Source organism: Porites lutea, chromosome 2 (assembly GCF_958299795.1).
Source record: "Porites lutea chromosome 2, jaPorLute2.1, whole genome shotgun sequence".
NCBI classification, from domain to species: domain Eukaryota; kingdom Metazoa; phylum Cnidaria; class Anthozoa; order Scleractinia; family Poritidae; genus Porites; species Porites lutea.
In genome coordinates, this window is record NC_133202.1 from 27902319 (window position 1) to 27925108 (window position 22790).

General features: G+C 38.9%; 1 protein-coding gene across 1 annotated transcript; it reads left to right on the forward strand.

The window, feature by feature from the left end:
- The first annotated feature begins 1375 nt into the window (after window positions 1-1375).
- On the forward strand, window positions 1376-21258 carry LOC140928191 (glutathione synthetase-like). The gene is made up of 13 exons (XM_073377904.1): window positions 1376-1845; window positions 5005-5080; window positions 5384-5526; window positions 7535-7583; window positions 8904-8977; window positions 11862-11942; window positions 13875-13958; window positions 14852-14921; window positions 15471-15592; window positions 16267-16336; window positions 17203-17284; window positions 18771-18963; window positions 19985-21258. Exons 1-13 carry the CDS (start codon window positions 1589-1591, stop codon window positions 20106-20108), a joined length of 1425 nt encoding a protein of 474 aa, XP_073234005.1. The 5' UTR covers window positions 1376-1588; the 3' UTR covers window positions 20109-21258.
- Window positions 21259-22790: the final 1532 nt, after the last annotated feature.

Genomic DNA, 22790 nt, shown 5'->3' on the forward strand with positions numbered 1-22790 from the left:
TCCTTTAACGTTCTTAATTTTCAAACAATGTTTTGCGGTTGTAAAAAGAATCCTTTCTACTGCATCGAGAGAAGACCTTGCAAAAAGGAACTGGACCCCCTCGTTTATCGTTGCTGGCGTGCATGGCTTACGCGCCTGAGCGTTACTTTACATGTAAAGACTGAAAAATAAGAAAATTAAGAAAACAAAGACTTTTCTAATGAGTAAAATACAGAAAAAAGATGTTTTCTACTTTGATCAGGCAACTCCTATTTTTTTAAAGTAGTTGGCCCCTGTGTAGCCTGAGGAGTGCAATCAATAAAGTCCATAATCGATAGTTATCGATAACTATCGATAAATCCATTGATTAAATTGAGAATCGAAAAAGTTGTTGCTAACTGATAATTATCGATTTTCATCGACTTCTATCGAAGTTATCGATTTTAATCGGCACTTAAATTTCCATGTGTTTTAGCGTTTAACATTGGCAAAATACGTTGTTTGCGGAACACATAGCCTGCGTGGCAGGCGTTAAAAGGGGAAGGGGGAATTTGGGCGCGCGAGGGAGAAAGGAAAGGTTCCCCTCCTCCCTCCTCCCTCGCGCGCGGTCTCGCGCTCTAATTCCCTTTCCCTTCCCTTTCGAACGCCTGCCACGCAGGCTATGGAACATACTGAGTGCATTATTTATATGACTTAGGACGGATAAATTTGTAGCGAAATTTATTTTAAACATAACACTCAACATTCAGTAACGAAACATTTTCAGCTATCGACAGGATAAAAAAAGAGTTATGCTGTTCGCAAGTTTTTCAATCAACCTCAAGGGTAGCCTGAGATCATGCCCTCTCCCTATTATCCCTTTATGTCTCTCACGGGAAGGGGGCGTTATTTTTTTTCCCTCTCCAACCGAAGAAGCAAAGAAGCCAAAAAAAAATAAAAAAATAACGCCTGATCTCAGGTTACCTCAAGGGCAATGAAAGATCATGAAATCGATAATATCGTCAAAATCGATCAAATCCATAGCGCTGACAACGAAAAAAGTTGTTGTTATCGATTTTTATCGACTGACCGTTTCAGTCGATATTAATGAAAACTTGATTATCGACAATTATCGAATTATTGATTGGTTTTCCGATATCTGTTTCTATCGACTGCACCCGTCAGGCCGTGTAGGAACAGAACAGGTGATCGTGGGGCGTGGTTGGCTTGAAATTTGACAGTTTTTTTTTTGCTTAGCACTCTGGTCTGGAACAACCTTTTCCAAATAAAATATATGATCGACTCAAAGATCGTTGTCGGACTCGAAATACACATCGGATTTGAGGCAAAAAAACATAGGCAATTTGTGTCGTGGAGAGAGACTGGAATTGAGGGCACCAGTCCACTATCGCGCAAATGTCATGGCGGCCTTCCACGCCTGTGTTCGGTTCCAACAGGTATTTTGCAGTTTTTACTGAAAAATCTTTCCAAAAGCTGAGGTCATATGCCGTACAGGGAAACACAGTATTTTGGCACTAGTAACGCCTTAATTTCAGATAACAACTAACCCGGTAAACATCAGAACTCGCAATCCTTCATATCACCCTTTTGATACTTCGCAAAGAGCAACATGGACGCACGTGAACTTCCAGCAGAAAATACCGTGGAGTATTTAGTCACCGAAGGGAAGGACTATTGTTTAACTCATGGCCTTGTCATGCAATCCAAGGAATCGTACTTTACGGTAGAACATGCACCATTTACTCTTCTTCCCACTGCTTTTCCGAAGCGACTGTTCCTTCAAGCGAAAGAGGTACAGAACGACTTTAATGTGTTGGTCCATCGAGTAAGTCAGGATCATGAATTTCTAAAGGAAGCTTTGAGTGGGTAAGGAATGAGACAATCTTTTCAAGCATAAGATAAATTATGCAGTTGTTGCAGTCTTTGGAGTGGTTCGTGATGGGACTCGATAAGGGCCATTTCATTTAATATTTGTTTGTTTCTTTTATTTGCCCCAGGTTCTTCCTTAAAGCAGGGGCACCCAACGAGGATATAGTTCAAAACCACTTAACACAGCATTGTTGAACGTAGTTTAGTATTTAAACGGTAGATATAGGCATATTTTTATCCCCTAAAAACTTTTCATCTGTTCGGATTTCCTAGCTGAAACTCTATTGATCCGAAAATTATAGGGATAAAAACTTACCTTCTCGGAAATTTCAGCCAGGAAAAGACTCCCGAAAATTCTAGGAGGCCTTTTTTAGGGTCAAAATCCGTTAAAAATGGGCAATTATACCATTTTGTAGATGTTCGAAAATCCTAGGAGAGGCAGGCAAGCAAGAAATTTTACAACAACTGTTCCGAAAATTCTAGATCTCATATCGTCTTCCGAACAGATATTTTCCGAAAATTGCCGTTGGGTGCCCCTGTTAAAGGGGTTTAACAGCACTCTTCATCCGAAAAACTTTATCCACCAACTTGATATCAATGATTCAACTAGCCTACCTAGCTAGCAGTTTCGTGCAGTTTCAGAGCAGAGAATAAGGAACGAGAGTCTAAGGGGCTGTTTACAGTGCGAGTGCACCTCCGGTTCCCTCTCATGACTTTATATTTGTTTACGTGATACCACCACAAAATGTCATGACAGCATGAGTCACCCCGGCGTGAGTTTGCCCTGGTTGTTGTACCAGGGCTAGAATTTCACTACAGTACAAAATCTTGCGAATGGACCACCCGTTTCAGTGTGAAATTGGTCTGCTGGTAGACTGGAACGGGTAGTGCATACGTAATGGTTGCGATTTTTAAACACACGTGTATTTTATCAACATGAAGTGTACCTTCAAATAATGTGATATGAAATGACCCTGTCATCATGTAAACGTAGTTGGAAATCAAAAAGTCATTCCAGTATGAAACTCGCGCTGGTGTGAGTTTTCTCATGTAAACACCCCCTAAGACCTTGCGAAAAATGACGTGAGTAAAAGAGTGGGGAGGGGTTGGGGAAGAAAGAAGGAAACTCTTGCATGCAAACCCCACGATTTTAAAAACTGCCCACTTGGCCTTTCATGCATGAGTGCACGCACCAACATTTGATGCTGCCATCAGCTGTCATAAATTGACTAATAAAAATGTTTAACCTTCCGTACAGCGGAAGTGAACTTTTAAGGACGTGCATGGAACCAAAACAAAGTTTCTTCGGAAGCAACACGAATAAACTGCAAGGGTTACATAAAACCTCCAGAAAATTGGATTTTAGGTAGTAAAATGTAACAAGTACATTCAAGTCTAGAATTTTTGACCCCCCAGGCGGGTATTTGTACAAGGTCAAAGCTCAGCTGGATAGAACGGCTTACCGTTCTTGCCACAGCACAGAACAACTAAAGTTGCTCTTGTAAAAGCAACTAAGAAGAAAAACAACCCGGTAACTGATGAGGTTTGCGTGCAGAACCAAAACCATTTTCTGGCCTGATCAGAAAGTGGCAATGACAGAACAGTGGGAAGACTGTTAAGCTAATTCAAAAGTTGTTGCCAAGCAATCACAATCTTGAATGCGTCACAATGCAATTCTCCATAGCTGGAGTTTAAGGTCCAATCTATTCTTCAAAATTTGGATCTGTAAATCACTATCGGAGAGAATTTACCATCCTGCAAAAAAACACTAATGAGCTGGGCCCAGCATAACAAAACATTGCAGGAAACCATCGCATTTGCAGACAAAAGAAAATTGCTTTTAGTTATTCAGATCCAGGAGGCACTTTGGAGAAAATTAAACAACCTAAAACCCTTCTCAAGAAGACATTTACATTCCAAAAGGGGTCCAAGAAAATGCTTTAGAATAAACACTAACAGCAGAAAATTAATATGTGTGTAATGACTTATCAGTATTTTGAAGCAAAACAATGATCAACACATGTCAATTATGTTTGACTAGCCGAGCCAAGCAGGCGCCCTGTTCACTGGTGGCAGGGTTTTCAAAATCCTGGGATTTGTCTGCAACCATTTCATTCCTTCCCCTCCCCCTCCCCCCACTTTCATTCTTGGCTCTCGTTCCATTCTTTGCACGGCCAAAACTGAAAATCCTGTTCCTCGGTTTTTCTTTGCTCGGCAACTGAACAGAAATGCATGCCTGCTACGCATGCTATGATTTAACTTTCCCCTTATTTGTTCAGAAGTCTATTTCTAGTATTTTCCCTCTTCAGAAATTATCAGGTCAGATAACAAGGCCCGTTAGGGGGTTACATATGTCCCTGGTCTGAATTTCAAACCATGTCGCTCTTGATGTTTTACTATTGTATTGGTATTTTTCTCTGTCCAGTGCTCCAAGCTGCGACTGTTTTAGTTGCCATGGCAGGCATAAAAAATTTTTGACGACACGACTAAAACTGCAGTGAAAGTTGCCAATTTGGTGACCTGGGTTGAGCTATTATGTGCCAAGCTCTTTCCAAGAAATTACCGAGATTTTGCAAGATGCGTTTTTCTAGTAGTTGGTGTTTTTGGTCTTTTTAAGTTAAAGTGAGGTAGAAATTTGTATTTAATAGCATTCATGCTCTGTCATCTTGATAATTTGCCTAATTTAATCCGGTTCTCTGCATATTAAGCGTTGAGATGTCGCGTGCACCACCAACTTCAATAACTGAATTTGTGGTATCCTTCGTAGAAAAAATAAGCGAAACAAAACAAAACAACAAACAAATTTGGCCAAAATCCAGCACGTCCTTCACATCACCCTTGTTTATGTTTAGCGGTGAGTCTCTTACCTGTTCCACCTGTAAACCCCTTTTAGCCCTAACATCCACATACAAATTCTCCATGCATTTATTTCCTCAATGATTGGTGGAGAGAATTCAATTTTATAGTAAAAAAAAGCGTTTTTTCTCTGTTCATCATTTGATAAATATTTCTCATAATGATTTTCTTTCTGGATGATAAATCAATGTTTTAAGGAGAAAATTGATGCTAGTAAGGGTTTAGCATCTTTTGTCACTTAAAGGCATGCTGCCTTCCCATTAAGGAATACTAAATATTATTTTTATTGCTCTAATTTAGCACCATAGGGGTGGATGAGTTTACAGCAAAAATATTTGAAATTTATGAGACGACAAGAAAAGAGGGATTATCACAGGTACATGTAAAAGATTAAAGTAAAAATGCATTAGATGAAATATAGCCCCTCAAAAGACTGATCCTCAAAAGCTTTGAGAGGATTTTCTAGTCAGTTCTTCAATATACAATCAATCAGTTAATCAGAACAATTACTTCACATCAAAGTTAATTTACTGTAGCAGACTTGCTGGTACTCTGAGAAAACTGCAAAAATCTGATCAGTTAACAGTATTATTTAGCTTGCTAGTTGGTTTTCTTATTTGCTAAAATCGTATAATGTGTGCTTTTGTATTAAAAAACATTGGTTTGTCAATTCTTGCAGCCAATTGCCCTTGGAATTTTACGGTCAGACTATATGCTAGACATAGGAAACAAACCAGATGATCTTAGCATCAAGCAAGTGGAGATCAATACAATTGCCTCATCTTTTGGTGGACTGAGTCCACAAGTGAGAGCACTACACTCGTAAGTAGTAGTAATACTAGTAACAGAGAGGAGAAGTGTTACGTCACATTACCATGGTAGCAAAATTTCTGGATCACAACAATAGGGAGTTTTTGCAACGGCGATGGCGAACAGCTTGAAAAAGCAATAGGTTTAGATTGGCAGAAAAACAAACTTGCACGTGCATCACCCTTTTTTGTACATTTTGTTAGTCGTTGCACGACTGTGACATGAAACTTCTTAATTTGATGCGCCTGCTTTCACAGGAAAAAATAACGGATTCCCATTTTTGGATATTTTAGGGTATTTAAAGAATACCCATAAAAAATCCCAAATTTGGCAAAGTGAGACAAGTCCCAACCAGGGAATTCCCAACTAAGTTCCCAGATTGGGACTTGTCTCACTCTTCCAAATTTGAGATTTTCCTGGGTATTCTTTAAATACCCTAAAATATCCAAAAATGGGAATCCGTTATTTTTTCCTGTGTTTATGGAGTAGGCAAGCACAACCCAAAAATGTTAGACTTTTTATTTTTCTAAACTTAGATACCGTCCTTTTGGATTTAACTCAGAAAATTTTGCCAACATTTGACAAATTAAATGAAATTAAATAAGATCAATGGAGTTTGAAACAGTGCGAATCTGCTTAATTTAAGTGACGTTTTGGATTGTTGTCATCCAGCAATTTTGCTATCATGGCAACATGATGTAACAACTTCTTCTCTCTATTTTAAGTAATATATCAAACATGAGACGCAGTGTTTCATGACCAGATGAAACACCGAGAAGAGAGTTGAAAATACGACGCGCAGCGGAGTATTTTTGACGAACTTCGAGGTGTTTCATCTGGTGATGAAACACTGTGTCGAATGTTTGATATTTCTTCTCAAACAAAATCATTTTTGAAGGAGAAATTAAGAATGCAAAAATGAGCAGTTTTTCATCTGATATCCAAACACTCATTAAACATTAATTTCCTTTGAATTTTCTTTATGAATTATTAATGAGTTTGAGAAGTATATATATATATACACTTCAGCCAATCAGAATGACAAACCTGATCTGGTTAGTGACACGTCATCTGTATGGAATTTCTGCATTTGTTCCTCAGACGTCATTTTGCAGGGGAACAGTTGGTAACATCGCCAAATGTCAGCTGCCTTCTCAGGCAAACTCCTCCATTAAATTTCGTCTGTTTTTTTTTGGCCCCTGCAAATGCAAATGATTGCAGTGCCTGTCGGGTGAGGGGGTACTGTACTCCTCGTAATGCCCTATTTGGGGAAGCTCTGCCTAAAAGGGGTACCTTTTCTGTCAAAATACTACATAAAAGGGTAAGGGGTTGGGCCTCAGGGCAGAGCATCCCTGTATGAATCTTTTTTGAGTGCAAATGATTGCAGTGCCTGTGGGGTGAGGGGGCTACTGTACTCCCGGTAATGCCCTATATGAGGAAGCTCTGCCTAAAAGGGGTACCTTTTCTGTCAAAATACTACATAAAAGGGTAAGGGGTTGGGCCTCAGGGCGAAGCGTCCCTGTATGAATAATTTTTGAGTACCCCCCCCCCCCCCACCCGCCCCATGCAGTATTTTGATGAACTGGGATTTTTCGTATTTGAAGCTCAGGATTCACAAAGTCAAAGAAAAATACCATTAGAGGTAAGATTGGAGGGAGGTTATAAGGTTAATAACCATGGGTATTTACAGGATTGCACTTGTGTCAGAATCATGTGATTGATGAACCCTAAACACTTTTTGTGTTATTGACATTTATATTGTCCTTTTTGAACTTAAAAAAGGGCTGTTTGTTTGTATCATTTTTATATTAATTATACAATAGAATGGACTTCTTATACTCGCTGTTAAAAAAATTTTCCTGCAAAAATGTTTAATGAATTTGTAAGAAAAACAATGAAAGCCTAATTCATTATAAGAGATTGAATGTCTTCTTATGATAATATACTTTCAATAACCACATTAATTAAAAGTTTTCTTGTAATGATGAGCAAAAGGTGTAATACTGTCTGTTATTTACAGGTTCTTATCAGATCTTCAGAATGAACATGACCCAAGTAAAAAAGACAAGGTAACTTCACATACAACTGTAATAGTTTCCTCCAAAGTGAAATAATTGTTTGAGATTTTCCCTGTCTTTTACAAATGCAGCTGATTTCGTATTACGAGTGCGAGTTCAGGGAAAATTGGCCATCAAACTGTGAGAGCAAATTCCAGTGGAGCTGGCTTCATTAGCTCTGACCCACTGCCAAGATTTTCCTTGATCTCGCACAAGTAAGACTGCTCGCAGGGTAATTAGTCATGTGCATGATGACATCTTCTCACCCTACTTCTAAGACCAGAATTCATTTTGTTTTTCTTGCATTTTTAAATTTGGTAACCCCAGCGAGGTTTAAATAACAAAAGCCCTAATTTGAACAAGAAAGCAAAACCCTGTTCAAAGGATTCTGGTAGTAGTAAAATGAAGCCATTTTGAAAATGGCTTATTATAGAAACTGCTTGGTGAGGGATGGATGGAACTTTTTGTTGGAGTAGTGGGATGGAGGAACAGAAATCAGGGACCCTCTGAGATGCCTCTCGGCAGCTCTAAATGAAGCAGGCTTAACCCTTTAACCCTTTATGCCCTAAGAGTGATCAGCAGGAAATTTCTCCTCATTACTTGAATGCTTTAGAAAACAGAGTGGTCATGAGAATTGAGTACATGATCAGTGAAGATGAGTCTAATTGATATTTCCACAAATTCTCCCTGCGCTACTTCTACTGAAAAAGTATAGGGACAGTAGATGGGAATCTCTATTTTGAAATTAGGGTTTAAAGGATTCAGCCTTTATAGGGCCTCAGCATCTAATTTCTCCCTAACAATAGCAATGCCTGATCAAACATGCAGGTCATGAGAGTGAATGAATTGACCGTTTTACCAGTACGGCGGCCATATTGAATTTATTAGATTTAAGGAGTATTATGGGATGCCCAGGGGGCATGAGCATGATCCGGTATACTCGCTCATTATTTACGTGCGCTTTTCGGGCCAATTTTTCTTTCAGTTTTCCCAGAAAAAGATTGTAATGGGAAAAAAGATCTTTGTGGCGTGTTTGGATGTAATAATGATCGCCTTTTTTCTGAGAAATACACAGGGAAGTTCTCTTTTTGCCCGAAAAGTACGCGTTGAGTGAGCACCACTGGGGCATCCCATAATTCTCCTTAAATCTAATAAATTCAACATGGCCACCGTATCGGTAAAAAGGTCTATTGATCAACAAAGATGAAATATTTTGATATTTGAGCAAATTCTCTCAAGCAGTACCATATGAAATGTATGGATAACAGTGATGAGAGTGTGCCTGTTGATATTGGTACTTAAGCGGTTAACAGGACAAACTTCTCTTTTCAGCTTCCCATAAATACATCGTGTTTGGGTGTGGCTGCAGGACTAGTAGATGCATGGAAGTATTATGGAAATGAAAGGTTTGCGAAAACCGTTTTGATGATTGATCTTTCTTCTAAGGTCATATGAATACAGTTGTTATATGATACATTAAACTGCCGTTTATAAACTCTGGGCTTCATAAGGAGTTTTGGAAGGGTTTATAAATACTGAAATGCCCTGACATGATTCCCATCAAATTATTTTGTCAAACTTGTGGCAGATAGTTGGACCTTTGACCGCTATTACTAACAACTGACTATATCAGGAAATCGTACTTTTCAAATGCATGGCAACAGGCAAGATTAGTCCTATACCCAAAGTAATAAATAATAATAATAATATACAATATTTATAGAGCGCTAATTCCCAATGGTCCAAAAGCGCTTTACATAATAAAAATAACAACAAAATCCTAAACATACAAAACTACAAAAATACATTGTCATCCTATCAAAACATCATCACTCTATACGACAACATCATAACAAATTTTAAAAAGCCAAGTCTTAAGCTTAGATTTAAGAGAAGAAAGGGAATTACAAGATCTAAGTTCGAATGGAATTGCATTCCAAACAGAAGGTGCAGTAATAGTAAAAGACCGGCCACCATAGGTTTTAAGATTAAATTTAGATGTAGAAAGTAAAAATTGATTAGAGGATCTAAGAAGTCTACCAGGTGTATAAGGCTTGATAAGATCAGTGATATAGCTAGGTGCAGCACCATGAAGTGCCTTAAATGTAATTACTGCAATTTTGAAAGTTATCCTTTGTTCAATTGGTAACCAATGAAGTAGATCTGTCTATAGCTGAGGGACACTTTTGACCAATATCTATCCTCTCAACACTCTCTAAAGTTTTTGAAAGGCTTGTTGCGAAACACATAAATATCTATTGCGAACAGGAAGCTACTCTCCATCACAATAATGAATATATCTGGTTTCCGCAAAGGGCGCTGTATTATGTATACGTGACGATCTACTCAAGCATTAGAAAGGTGAAGTTATATTGGTGGTTCTTGCCGACGTTTCGAAGGCATTCGACACAGTTCGGTACAAGACACTTTTCCCTTGGTTTCTCGAAGAACTTTCTCAGTTGGCTGACTAGCTATCTTAGTAATGGTTTTCACTTGGTTCAAATAGATGACCAGATGTCAGATAATGCTCACATGCAGTTTGGTGTTCCTCAGAGGTCAGTTCTTGGGCCAATGCTTTTCAACCTTTACGTCTCTGATCTACAAGACAACCTTCCAAATTCAGTTACCACTTTTCACTATGCAGATTGCACCACAATTCATGAAATCTGCCGCCTGACTAATCTTACTGAATCCACAGAGAATTTGAACACTGCTCTTGAAGCTCTAAGCTTGTGGTCTTCTGACTCACATCTGGCGCTCAATCCGTCTTAAACAACTGGAGAAACCACTGCTCGCAGGGTACCAGCTAAATGGCTTGTGTTCACTGCTTGCGTGAGATTAGTTTAGATCTTAAGATTTCAGAAGAAGGACTGGAACGCGTCGAACAGACCAAACTACTAGGTCTGCCTTTACAGGAGCATCTTAACTAGGATCAAGATTGTTAAAACGTGCTATAGTCCACTTAGTGTCTTACGAAAGATAAAGAACTTTGCCGATTCTAAGCTTAGGAACTTTACTTAGCTCAAGTATTAGCATTAGATTATTGTAATACTGTATTTTAATTTTTACATGATTTCCTGTTGAAACTCTTGCAACGATTTCAATTCGCTGCAGCAAGCTTTGTCACGGGACGATACGTCCGGAAACGCGAAGATATTCTTAAACTTGGTTAATTACCAATGAGAGAACGGAGGGACTTTTGCTTGCCAAATTAGTGCATAAGGCGCTCTATATGAATAACTGGCCGTCATACTTGAGAATCAATCAAATAACCTAGTCTGCATACATTACGTTCCAGCTCAGCCACTAGGTTTTAATTCCACTCGAAAAAGGCACCTTTCGGGACTCTGGTGCACAGCTTTTTAACAGCCTTCTTGATCATCTAAAGATGTGCGGTGACTTTAATTTTTATTGTAGGGGGATTGAATCGTTTCTTTTATCTAGATAAATTTTGGGATTTTTATTGTATTTTCATTTTTACTTTCATTTCATTTCTTTTCTTTTTTTCATTTTTATCTATTGTAAATATTTTTGTCTATTACATACCTCTAGTTAATTGAATTTATATAGGTATAACAGATGAAGAGCCACTCTGGAAACACTGTTATTTTAAATAGACTGGCTATATCCGAGGGGGCTTATAACCGCAATAGAAAAAGTACTTCAAAACAAGCTACAGCAGTGCTGATCAAAATATGTTTGGGGTTTACTGGTTTTCAATTATTTTTAAGCTGCAAATTAAAATTTAATTTCAACCTAGCTAACCCGTTGGAGGCTAAACTTTCAAGCCTTCAGAAAGATTAATAAGGAGCTAATTTTAAACGTGTGTAGATCACGAGCAGTCCTTAATCTCTCTTCACTTCCTACTTTAAAATACTATTAATAACCAAAGGTTAAGGAGTGGGGGCAACAAGGATCGAAAGTCAAAACGCTTTTGCTCCATCGTTGTACTTTGTGAAAGTTTCATTTGACGGATAGTCAAAACACGCGTGATCAGATTACGAGTGATAGAAGGTACAAACGCGCGTGATCAAATTGCGTTCTGTGCATTCCATTCATTCTTAGTGGAAGTCCAAACCAATGCTGGCTACATACATGCGACGCATGCGTAATAACAACCTGGAGATTAGGATTGCAGGCTCCTCTTTTCGCCCGCAAAAACTTTCATAATTTTACATTTTCGCACGCTGTCTGTGGCTCTGAGGAAAGAAGGACGACTTCTCGCGGTCTAGCCTGTGTTTAGGGACTTAGACTTGTATGAGTTGATTATCATTATTATTGCATTAACAGGGCCGTAGCAATGATTGTAGTGTCAGAAGATGAGCGGAACAGATTTGACCAAAGATGGGTTCAACATCTCATGCGAGAACAGTAAGTTGCAGGGTTTCCCACAGTAAGGTGATTCTATTCTTCCATTTTCCGTCTGAATTTTATCTTGAGATTTAATTTTATTTTCCTGCATTTCAAACTCATTATCATACATTACCCAATGTTCTCCTCATCAGGCGACAATCAGTAAATTTTGCCGCTAAGATGACCATGCCTAAAATCAACGCAAATAAAGTCTCAAACAGGAATAAAATTTAGCCACATCGTCTACATGTACGTCTCATGTGCACAATGTAGACTTTCTACTAAAGACTACTCATGAAAAGGACGAAAATAATAGCCAGGGGTCTTTTCGATTTAATAAAGCAAGGTCAAGGAAACCATGACCCCTTAGGGCCTCGTCCACAAGTATTCGGGTATTTTTGAAATCGGGGAGTTTTTTCTCCGTTTTAGCCGTGTGCTACCTTGTTTTCGTTCCTAACTAGAATATACAATTTGATATGGCAGGGGGATTAATGGAAAAATCACCTGTGTTTTTTAGAGTCAATATTGTATTTGTTTTTAATTAGTATCTTAGTTATAGATATAGAGCATTTTCGTATGACGTTACGTCTGGCATATTAGAGAGTTCTAGATCCGAGTTTACCGCAAACCTGTAACCGGTTTGCAGATACCCGTTTGCTGTTCGACGTTCAAACATAATTCGATTTAGATTGGCGGTGGATTAAAGAAGTGGAAGTATGTTCATTTTCCATTTAGAAACAGAAGAAATATCAATCAGTGAAAATAAAAGAAATTTACGGTAACACTGGGTTATCTAGCAGCAAAGAGCTGTAAATTCTTACATTAGTGCTTTTTGCAAATTTACGGCCGCCATTTTGAATCAGCAGCCATGAATGGCACTTGTTTTCAAGATCCAGTAGGATCTATCAATGTTAGTATTTCGCCCAAATTTGTGCCGTTGTTAATGGATAAAGACTTGCTCCACAAGATTTTTGTATCATTACGTGGGATAAAACAAGAATTATACGCTAAAAGCTTTCAGGTAAATGACATACGTGAAAACCTACCTTCCCACCTTGAAAACGCGTGTCATAAACCTCAAAAGTGACGCGAAAGACTTGTCACGTGACCTCCGGCGGTTAGAGGTTCGCGGTAAACTCGGATCTAAAACTCTCTATTGCTGTCCCAAAACAGTGAAACGGCGGCCATGTTGGTGTCCCAAACCGATCCTGTGGGAGTTAAACCTTTCTCTTTTGTAAAAATATTCTTTTGTTCCGTGAATTTCCATAGCTGCTGACCACGTGATTTAAAAGGCTCTGTTGGTCATTTGCGCAGCTTGAGACTTGGTCAGAGTTGTGTTGGATTCCACTACGAGACTGTTTTGAGGGACGACTGTTTACCCATTTTCCTGTGCAACCTGGTGATGTGAAAGCACACCTTTAAAGGCCTCATTCGCCTTATACACATCTCCCGTTATACACCTTGTTTGCCCCCCACCCCCTGCGCTCCAAAAAAAGATTTGCATAACCTTTGTTCTTAATTTCCCCTGGGTATTTACAGTGTTTCCAACTGAAATTGAAGACAATGCTTATGCAAAATTTTGGGGGACAAACAAGGTGGATTGTGGGAGTTTTGCAAATGGCGAGTGGTGCAAATTTTTCGACTCAACATCGAGCCAGTCTCTCTATTTAACGGCGCCTTCAAACAAAGAATTGTAGAATACTACGGTCCTATTTTTTTGTTGTGAAGTGAACCAGTATCTGCTAAATAATTGTTATGCAGTCAACGATGTGATTGAGACACTTGCAACCCGATGGGATGTAGAGGTGTGTATTTCAGAACTTCAACAAAATCGATCTATCATGTTACTCTTATCTCTCTGTGTGGGATTTACTGGTAAATGCATGAAATATGCATATGCATGATCGTATGCAAACTGAATTGTTTTCAACTTCCGTTTTTACTTTTTAGTGATCCCCGTGCCCATCTTATTAGGAAGACTTTTAATGAGATCAATTCTAAAGGACAGCTGAAAGAGGACAAGACACTTATAGTGTAAGTACACAAGCGTTGTTGGCCGAAGCCACGTTAGCCACGTTGAGTGCACTTGACATATGTTTAACATCTATGCGAGATGCTGGTTATTTAGGGTGTTCCCTCGATCATTAGTGTCCAGTGTACTCGGAAGATGTGACGTCTTGTGGCTAACCAAGCCTTCTGCCTGACATATACGAATCACCCACTGCCCGGTGCTTAGAGCGTGTCCAACTAGTTATGAAAGTGTGGTGGGTTCGGGTTGTCGGGTTTTGTTTCCGAGCATTTCTGCTTATGCCACATTATACACATACCTATTTCAGTTTCATTGCATTGGGCTGTTGGGCGGCTAATTTACACTTAACCCTTAGGTTCCAATTGTGAAACATCAATTTTCTCCCAACGATATCCATAGATTGTCAAGAGCAAAGTCTATGAGAATTAATAAAATGATCACAAAGAGAAAAATCTTTGATCTGTTATCAAATTCTCTCAACTAATTCGTTAAGGAAATTTATAGAGATCAGTCTGGAGAATTTGTAAGTGGATATTAGGTCTTAAAGGTTTAGTAGCTTTAAATATTATTATTATTTTCATTTAAACCCGTTTGAACGTACACCTCGCATGGGACCTGAGTCCCGTTCGTGCACATTCCCTCTGGGCAGACCTGTGTTCAGAAAAGCTGATAAATATTATTCTGCTTATTCTGTTTGGTTGATCTCTTTGGTTAGCACACTTCTTACCAGGAAACAATGGAAATAAAAGAGCGAAGGCAAAATACTCGTTAAAAACGTAAAGCTGGTTGGAAAACTAACATGCCAAAGTTCTAACAAACTAACCCTGGACAGTGCTGAAATGTGTTCTATCACATGCGATTTCATTTGTAGACAGTAACCATTTCTTGCTTTTTTCAGGGACGGATATGAAATTGCCGTTGTGTACTTCAGGAATGGTTATGATCCACATCAATACTCCTCAGAAAATGTATGTTGAAAGGGGAAATGCATGTTATATTAGGATCTACTCACCTTAAACAAAGCCTTAAATCGGAGTTGCGGTGAAATCCAAACGTTTTCTTTGAAATAACAACACCACCAACAACAACAAAATGTAATTATCCTGAAGAAATCCATTTCTTCTGCCCAGCTATTCCCATTTCCTTCCAAAAGTGATGATTGGTACTTTTCTTGTTTTACTTAAAGGACAAACGCAAAAAAGTCTGTAAACGTAAGCGCGTGATCCAATGAAAAGCCGCCAACTGGTCGGCAGGAAAATACTTAACGTGACAACCTAACTCGATCTGAAGAATAGATACCTGTGGTACACCTCTAGTTATTAAGGATCACTGTGCCATTCTTTTCTCCACTTCACCAATAAAACTCAGCAACTTGAAAAGCCTGGAAGAAGTGTAGCGACGTAATGTACTGACTAATGAATTACATGGTTCAGTAAACAGTTTTTCTTTCTTTTTGTACATGTTTTTATGCATTTTGAGCATCCCAACGCTGATGCTTTGAATTTTACACAACATAGGATTGGAATGCTCGTCTTATGATGGAAAGATCTCGAGCGATCAAATGTCCTTCTGCAGCTCTTCATCTCGCTGGTACAAAGAAAGTTCAACAAGTCCTGGCTTCGCCTGGAGTCCTGGAAAGGTACTTTATGACTCAATGCCTTCATATATTTTATTTTATTAGCTTCGCGTATCATATGATACAGAGAGAAAAAGAAAAGAAAAGGAATGAATATATACTGAAACAAAGAATAATACAAGTTTATATTATTAGGAAGGGATACCACAACAGCGGTAAGCCAATTACAGTGGTCCCATTTGTCCTGATTAACCCTTTTTTTCTGAAGACCTTTAGCCAAATCTGCCGACACCATTGGCCGATCTTTCCTACGCTATATGTATTTTTTCGTATCGCTTTTATCCTTTGGCTTAAAATGTCTGACTAGGTTGGCCAAAACTTGACGAATATTCATGCCACACCAAGTCTCCTAAAGTTGGCCCTTCGGCCCTCAAAATTACTTTTATGTACTTCTTAGTTTTGTTTAACGCTGAGAAGATATTGACTTTGTTTCCTTACATCCGATTAACATTGAAAATGTTTTTTGGAATTGAAGACATCTTACTTGAAATCTCCCAGTCTATCGTCCCACCCAAAGTTCCAACTAAGTTATCATTCATGTCAAAGTTTCTTAAAAACTTGCACAAGTTTTTGTTTATTTTTGTAGAAAGCAAAGCAAAGGCTTCAAGATGAGCCTTACGGTCAGCAGTGCAGAGCCGTTCAAATTTGTGTGCTTTTTTGTTATTTCATTGCAACAGGTTTATTTCAGATGAGGAAGTCCTCAACAGGATACGAAGCACATTCACTGGACTTTACACACTTGACGAGGTCAGAATAATTTTAAACTCCAATCTCCGTATGCCCGTTGATTAATACCTGGTCAGCTAGACCTTTGGTATTTGGGAAGGTCTTGCCCATTGACCATTTGTGCATTCCCTATAATATACCTTGTGTACCGTCCAAAATTTTACATAACCATTGTTTCCCATATATTCTCAAACTTATTAATAATTCATAAAGAAAATACAAGGGATATTAATATTTAATGAGTGTTTGGAAATAAGATGAAGAACTGATCATTTTTGCGACCTTAATTTCTCCTTCTACAATGATTTTGTGTGAGATCGCCTCGAAGTTCGTCAAAAATACTCCGCTGCGCGTCGTATTTTACACTCTCTTCTCGGTGTTTCATTAGGTGATGAAACACTGCGTCTCATGCTTGATATATTACTTCATAGTCGTTCTAAGAACTGAATTGAAGACAATGCCCATACCATTATGGGCAATGTGAAAATGGTAAATGAGGAATTGACATCGAAATGGTCCAGGACCTGAAATTGTTTTTTTTCCGTAACAAGCTGGTAAGTCCTGGTATGGCAATTTTTCCATTTACAGTGCGATTTAGTCAACAACCTCTGGCCACTTATCCAAGCTGTTTGAGCCGAAGAGCTGCTTTTAGAAATCAAACTGGCGTAAATACCTTGGAACAGTTTGTTCATTTTCTGTAGTCTACCCGGTTAGTTTCTTAAGAGGAGCTCCGTTTGCTTTAGCTGTCCCGTGAATACCTGAAACAGTTAAAGGACAAAAGCTACTAACATTGCATTGTGATCAATAAAGTCGAACTGCTGTCTATATGGAGGCATCTTTCTGTTTATTCGCTGGACTTTAAGTTGGTTTGTTTGTTACTTTTCCAGGGACCAGAGGGAGACAAAACAGTGCAGATGGCCATAGCAGATCCTGACAGATTCGTCCTGAAACCACAACTGGAAGGAGGAGGTATATAAAAGCACTTGAAAAGAATTTGAAAGTTTTTATTCAGCAAGCACAACTTATGGCACCTATGTGGGGTTATTTTGTTTGCAGCTGATGGGCATTTCCTGAATACCCTTTCGCCCCCTATTCACTGTTAAGATGTAATAGAACAAGTTCACCACACAAACACTCAAGTTTTATGCTACATTGGGCCAGAGGGAAGGGGGAAGAAGGAAAAAAGAAGTGAAAATTACAGTCTTTACGTTTTACTCCGTTTCACTGTCAATACCCGGGAAAACGAAAGAAATAAAACAGCTAACATTTTTACTCTGCTCAGGAGTCAGTACCATGGCGAAAATATGTCGTCACCTTTCTTGATCTGTCTTGAAGATTATCAGTTACACTAAGAGCTCCAATTACAGACCTTTCTAAACTAGAAGCTTCTTTCCCATTAAGGTAGATTTTTTCTCGGGGAGTTTGAGGCTTACCTGACATACGAGTTTCGAAACCCCTTTTCCCTCTTGAGGATCCCAGAGGCTTAGTCCAATAATACTTCGGGACGGACATCCCGTAATTTTTTTAACCAACACAGGTATCGCTTACGGATATAAAATCTTTGATATGAGATCTACACTTTAAACAAATATAATCTTTGTAAAACGAATCAAGGGCTGTAATAATGTCTTGAATTGAAGGCTGCAATCGATGCCAACATATTAAGGGCAATTAAAAGCACTAAACAGTGCAGTTCTTTTTTGGTTCACGTTCTTTTGTAGTAAATTTTAGGATCAATTTAGGTTTCTGGGAATCTGCCCACCTACCCCTCCCCAACGTTAACATTTGTGTCTCACTTGGGGCAAAATGTGGGGTTAGGGGAGGGGTAAGTATCACAGAGGCCTAGACCACGCCCAGATTGGTCTCCTTTTTTCATTTTTTTCCACGAGCATACCCGTCCTTTAAATAGTTAAGCTGCTGCCCAAAAGTATTGCTCACGGCAGGAATGAGTTGAAAGAGGTCTGCCCATTGCGACCTAAAAATATGCCCCTCACCCTGGTAAGCGAAAGATTGGGGATAGTCCAATTGATACGAATAGAGTCCATTGGAATGAGTTGGGGTAACAAGTCTGACGATTGGTACCAATAATATCAGTCAGCGGGTACCAATAAGAACAGTGTGGTCCTTTGTAGCACTGGTACGATTGGCACAATTCGACTGGGATGCCAGGCCTTTGGTACTGATTGGTGACATACATCTCGTTAAGGAAGCTAAGGATTATCCCCATGTCGCCTGCCCGGATATATGGGGGGCCCTGTGTGCCAAAGGAAGGAATGGCATTGATGGTCAGTCGATTGGTACAGACTGGTGAATGCTTTTCACTAAGAAAGCTTAAAGTAATTTCCTTTTTCGTCTGGCTGGTTACGGCAGTCCATTGGTACCAGTGGTACGATTGGTACGATTGGACAGACATGTTAGTCAATTGTTACCAAGCTTTGTCTTTTCTCCCCAATAGGACATAACATATTCGGTGAAGACATCGTGAAGACTCTCAAAAATACTACGAACGTGAAGGAACGATCAAAATACATTTTAATGGACAAAATTCAGCCTCCCGTGACAAAGAATTACATAGTGCGCGCCGAACTGCCTAAACCGGTTTTAGCAGATGTTATCAGCGAACTTGGATTTTTTGGAATTCTCGTCAGGTATGTAATCGAATACTATTAATTTAGGTTATTAAACGAACCAGTGAAGTAAAAATAACATTTTATTTGAGGAGCATTAACTATGCAACTTGACAACTCGTTAAATACTTCATGTTGTCAGTTGTTGTGTCCCATGGAAAATAATGGTCGAGTACATTTGTTGAAAGGGGACATAATTTTATGTCGGGTTTATCCGGAGACTTGCTCCGCTGAGTGTTGATTGGTGCACTTTTTAATGGCATTAGCTTAGGAATTGAACAAACTAGCATCCGATGAATTAAATTTTGAACCTAACCATAACAACACAAATATTTGAGACAATATTGCGAGGAATTGCTAAACACGTTACGATAATAATCTGTGGTCCTCAACTTAACCCTAAACGTAAAACGCGGGTTTCTGTTTCACGCATCGGGGTGAGGGAAGCTGTTTTTTAGGTGAGTAAGTGGGTATTTGAGGGGGTGCAAACGTGTTTTGGACTGGAAACTGGAAAACGCGACAAAATGTTATCTTGGTCACCCCAAGGTTTCCTTAAAAAAATCTGCCCTGTCACGTCACTTTATCGTTAATGTTTGTCTTAAGAATGTCATAGTTACCCAAAGTGGCCTCTGGGGAGCCTATTGTTGTCTTCTTTCTTGTTTCCTCTCAAGTCCCTTATCAGCCTGGTAAGTTGGCTAACCAGGTGACAACACTTACTCTTTCCTCGAATGGAGTTTTCACACACCATTCTGACTTTCGTCTACCGTGTTTCCATCAACTTTGCATGGTAATGTTTGTTTTCTTAACGATACTCGACTGGCTTTCAACTCCTGCAAATTACCTCTTGTAATGGGTAATGTACACAAGTGATTCTAATAAAACGTAAAGTGGTGGTGATTGAAAAAATTCAAAGAGAGCAATCGAACATGAATCAATCATTTTCTCAGCTTGCGTGCTAAGTCGAAAAATAAATTGTTGCTGATTTAAAATAGGGGTACGGAGATATTCCTTCACTCTAATGATTGGTTGTTGTTGTTGTTAGTCGAGGAGATGAAATACTGGTGAACAGAGAGGTGGGGCATCTAATGAGGACCAAGAGTATTGACCATAACGATGGAGGGGTATGTTCTGGAAGGGCCAATCTGGATAGCCCCTATTTGGTATAACACTTAGTGCACTAATTTGGACAAAGCTTATTGACTATGACGATGGAGGGGTATATTCTGAAAGGGCCAATCTTGCTTAGCCCCTGTTTGGATAACACATTAGCAGACTTTTTTTGGACCAAGAGTATTGACCATGACGATGGAGAGATGTGTTCTGGAGGGGCCAATCTGGATAGCCCCTATTTGGTATAACAGCTTCGCACACTGTTTTGGGACCAAAAGTATTGCGGACCATCAGAAGAAGAGGTAAATTCAGGAGGGGCCAATCTAGATACTTTTCTTCTGGTGTAGTATTTTAGCAGGATTTAAATGACCTTCTTGGGCCAATCTGGTTAGCTCCCATTTGGTATATCAACCTTTGCACAACATGTGTGATCATACGAGTATTGACCATAAAGATGGACGAGACCAACCTGGAAAGCCCTTGTCTGGCATAACAACACCTTAACACATTATTTGAGAATTCATTATTTTAGACAACCTGGATGGTGACAGCTCCAAAAAGTTGAAAACATCCTTACTATTATAACTTATTAATCTTAATTAAAACATACGCGCTTGATAAAACTTTACAAATGTTCAAAAAACTTTGGAAACTTCGGAACAACTTCGGGTTATGTTGGGAAATCATTGTTGGGAAGTCATTGAGTAGATTTCCGATATCTATTATATTAAAAATATTTTTAATCATTTTGGGTACCTTGCCGGTCAACTTTGTCTTCTTAATACTCAGCAGTATATTCTGGAAATGCTCTGAATCCCTTTGCAAGTGCATTATAGTTTCTGGGACCTTGCAAAGCAAGTGTCGCGTTTTATGACGTTTTTGTTCTGGACTGTGTGTTAAATAGCAATAAGAAATAGAAAAGGCATCAATAAATCAATCAATCCATATGATGGGTAAAAAAGAAATCTTTAGTGTAAAACCTAATCAATGGTTATTTCAAATTCTATGTGTTTTACTTATACATTTAATGTTCGCCCCTCTAATCTTAGAAATTTGCCAATAATCTAATCTGAGTATTTCCAGACTTAAGTTGTGAGAGTTCGCGAAATGTAACATCCTCAGCAGGGAAAATGCTCTTTGTAGGCGTAAGTCTCCGAACAGGATAACCCTACAGTGGCGCATCCAGATCTTCAGGTAAGGGGTGGGGGGGTGGGGGCGTTTTTTTTTCGGCCTTTCGAGCCTCAGTTTGGTGCAAAAATACGACTTGGGTGACCCCCCCGGACCCCTTCCCTGGATCCGCCACTGCCCTAGTAGTTATAATGACCTTTCTTCAAATAAGGTAAAAATCATTCATTAGTAATTTGTTGTAGTTATAATTTCTTTACAATTATTGTAGGCTTAGGTTTTTGTGAGTAGCATTTTACCAGTACATAAATATTGTTCAAATTTAACACGGCTCTAGACCAGCGTTTTTAACTTATAACTGGTTAAATAAAGATATGTAAACGAAGTTAAAACGTTTACTCATTCTCCCCGTTCATCCGACTTCGGATCTTTTTTTGCGTGGGACATTGTTTAGAACGTTGGGTGCCCAACAAGTTTGCGAGCTATTGAACATACATCAGTTGCCCTATATACGTTTTGTTAGATGTCCTTAGTGAAAAGCTTAGCAACATTTAAGGAAAGAATCAACCCTGCGTTTTTTTCATAAGTTCCCACTTAATTAACCAAAGACGTCGTTTAATTGCAATGGTAAGACATGTGCGGTGCGACCAGTAGCTTTGATTTATGTGAAGGTGAAAATACAGTTAAGGAGTGATCGACCTTTTGTCTTAGTTCTTGGTGTAAGCTTTAAAATTCCTGAACTTTTGTGGTGCTTCCCGTGAATTGCGCGCAGTGAACAAGGGTCTCAACCTTGTGGACTTTGTCTGGTTCTATCTACCAATGACTGTTCGTTTCAGGTGCAAAGGAAATTGATATTATACTGTACTGTAGATCCAGAAAAAATGGCAGTGCCTAAAAACAAGTAGTCTTCATCAGTCAAGTTTAAAGGCATAAGTGAAAAAAAAACGACCGAAATGTTACTGGCCATGTTTAGTCTCCTTGCATTGACATGCCGGCCTCTCCGACTTAAAAAATGCGCCCCTCACAGCCATGCATCCAAGGCGAGTCTAAAGTCTAAGTTCTCCGTTACTTCCGTTGTATTGCAAAGTGCAATAGCCTTGGCAATAGGTATTTCCAAGCCGAAGGATTTTAACATTGTGCTTTTAGAGCAAAATAAATAAGTTTTTGCTACAAAGACTTCAAGCTCGATCAACGTCCCTGTCACGTTTACCTACTTTATTCTCACTTAATGTCGCGAAAAATTATGAGCCATATTTCGCGAGTATTTAATTTCGCGATTTTTCTGTTCTTTAATATGTAAAGGCAACTTTAACCTCAGAACAGTAACAGCAGAATAAGCAATTATCGTAAACAACAAAAAACAAAGACAATTATGAAGAAAATGTCAGGCAGCTAAACATAACAAAGCATAAGGTTTTCAATAGTCTAACTAAGTACCCACAAAATAAATAGTTACATAGTAAATATCTACACTCTGATAAACTTGCTGGGATAACTAATAAAGCAACATCTTGAATTTGGTTATTTTATGCATATGTATGTGTCCGGTATTAAATTTCGCGATTTTAGTCTTCGCGAGTAGTAGGAAAAATCGCGAAAATAGCGAAGTTTAA

What these genes read in the sequence shown, in the direction of transcription:
- LOC140928191 (XM_073377904.1), top strand. Translation starts at nt 1,589, where the DNA reads ATGGACGCACGTGAACTTCCAGCAGAAAATACCGTGGAGTATTTAGTC. An exon ending in AAGTATTATGGAAATGAAAG is followed by an intron (nt 8,978 to 11,861) that starts GTTTGCGAAAAC and finishes TTGCATTAACAG; the next exon opens with GGCCGTAGCAATGATTGTAG. An exon ending in ACCACAACTGGAAGGAGGAG is followed by an intron (nt 17,285 to 18,770) that starts GTATATAAAAGC and finishes TCTCCCCAATAG; the next exon opens with GACATAACATATTCGGTGAA.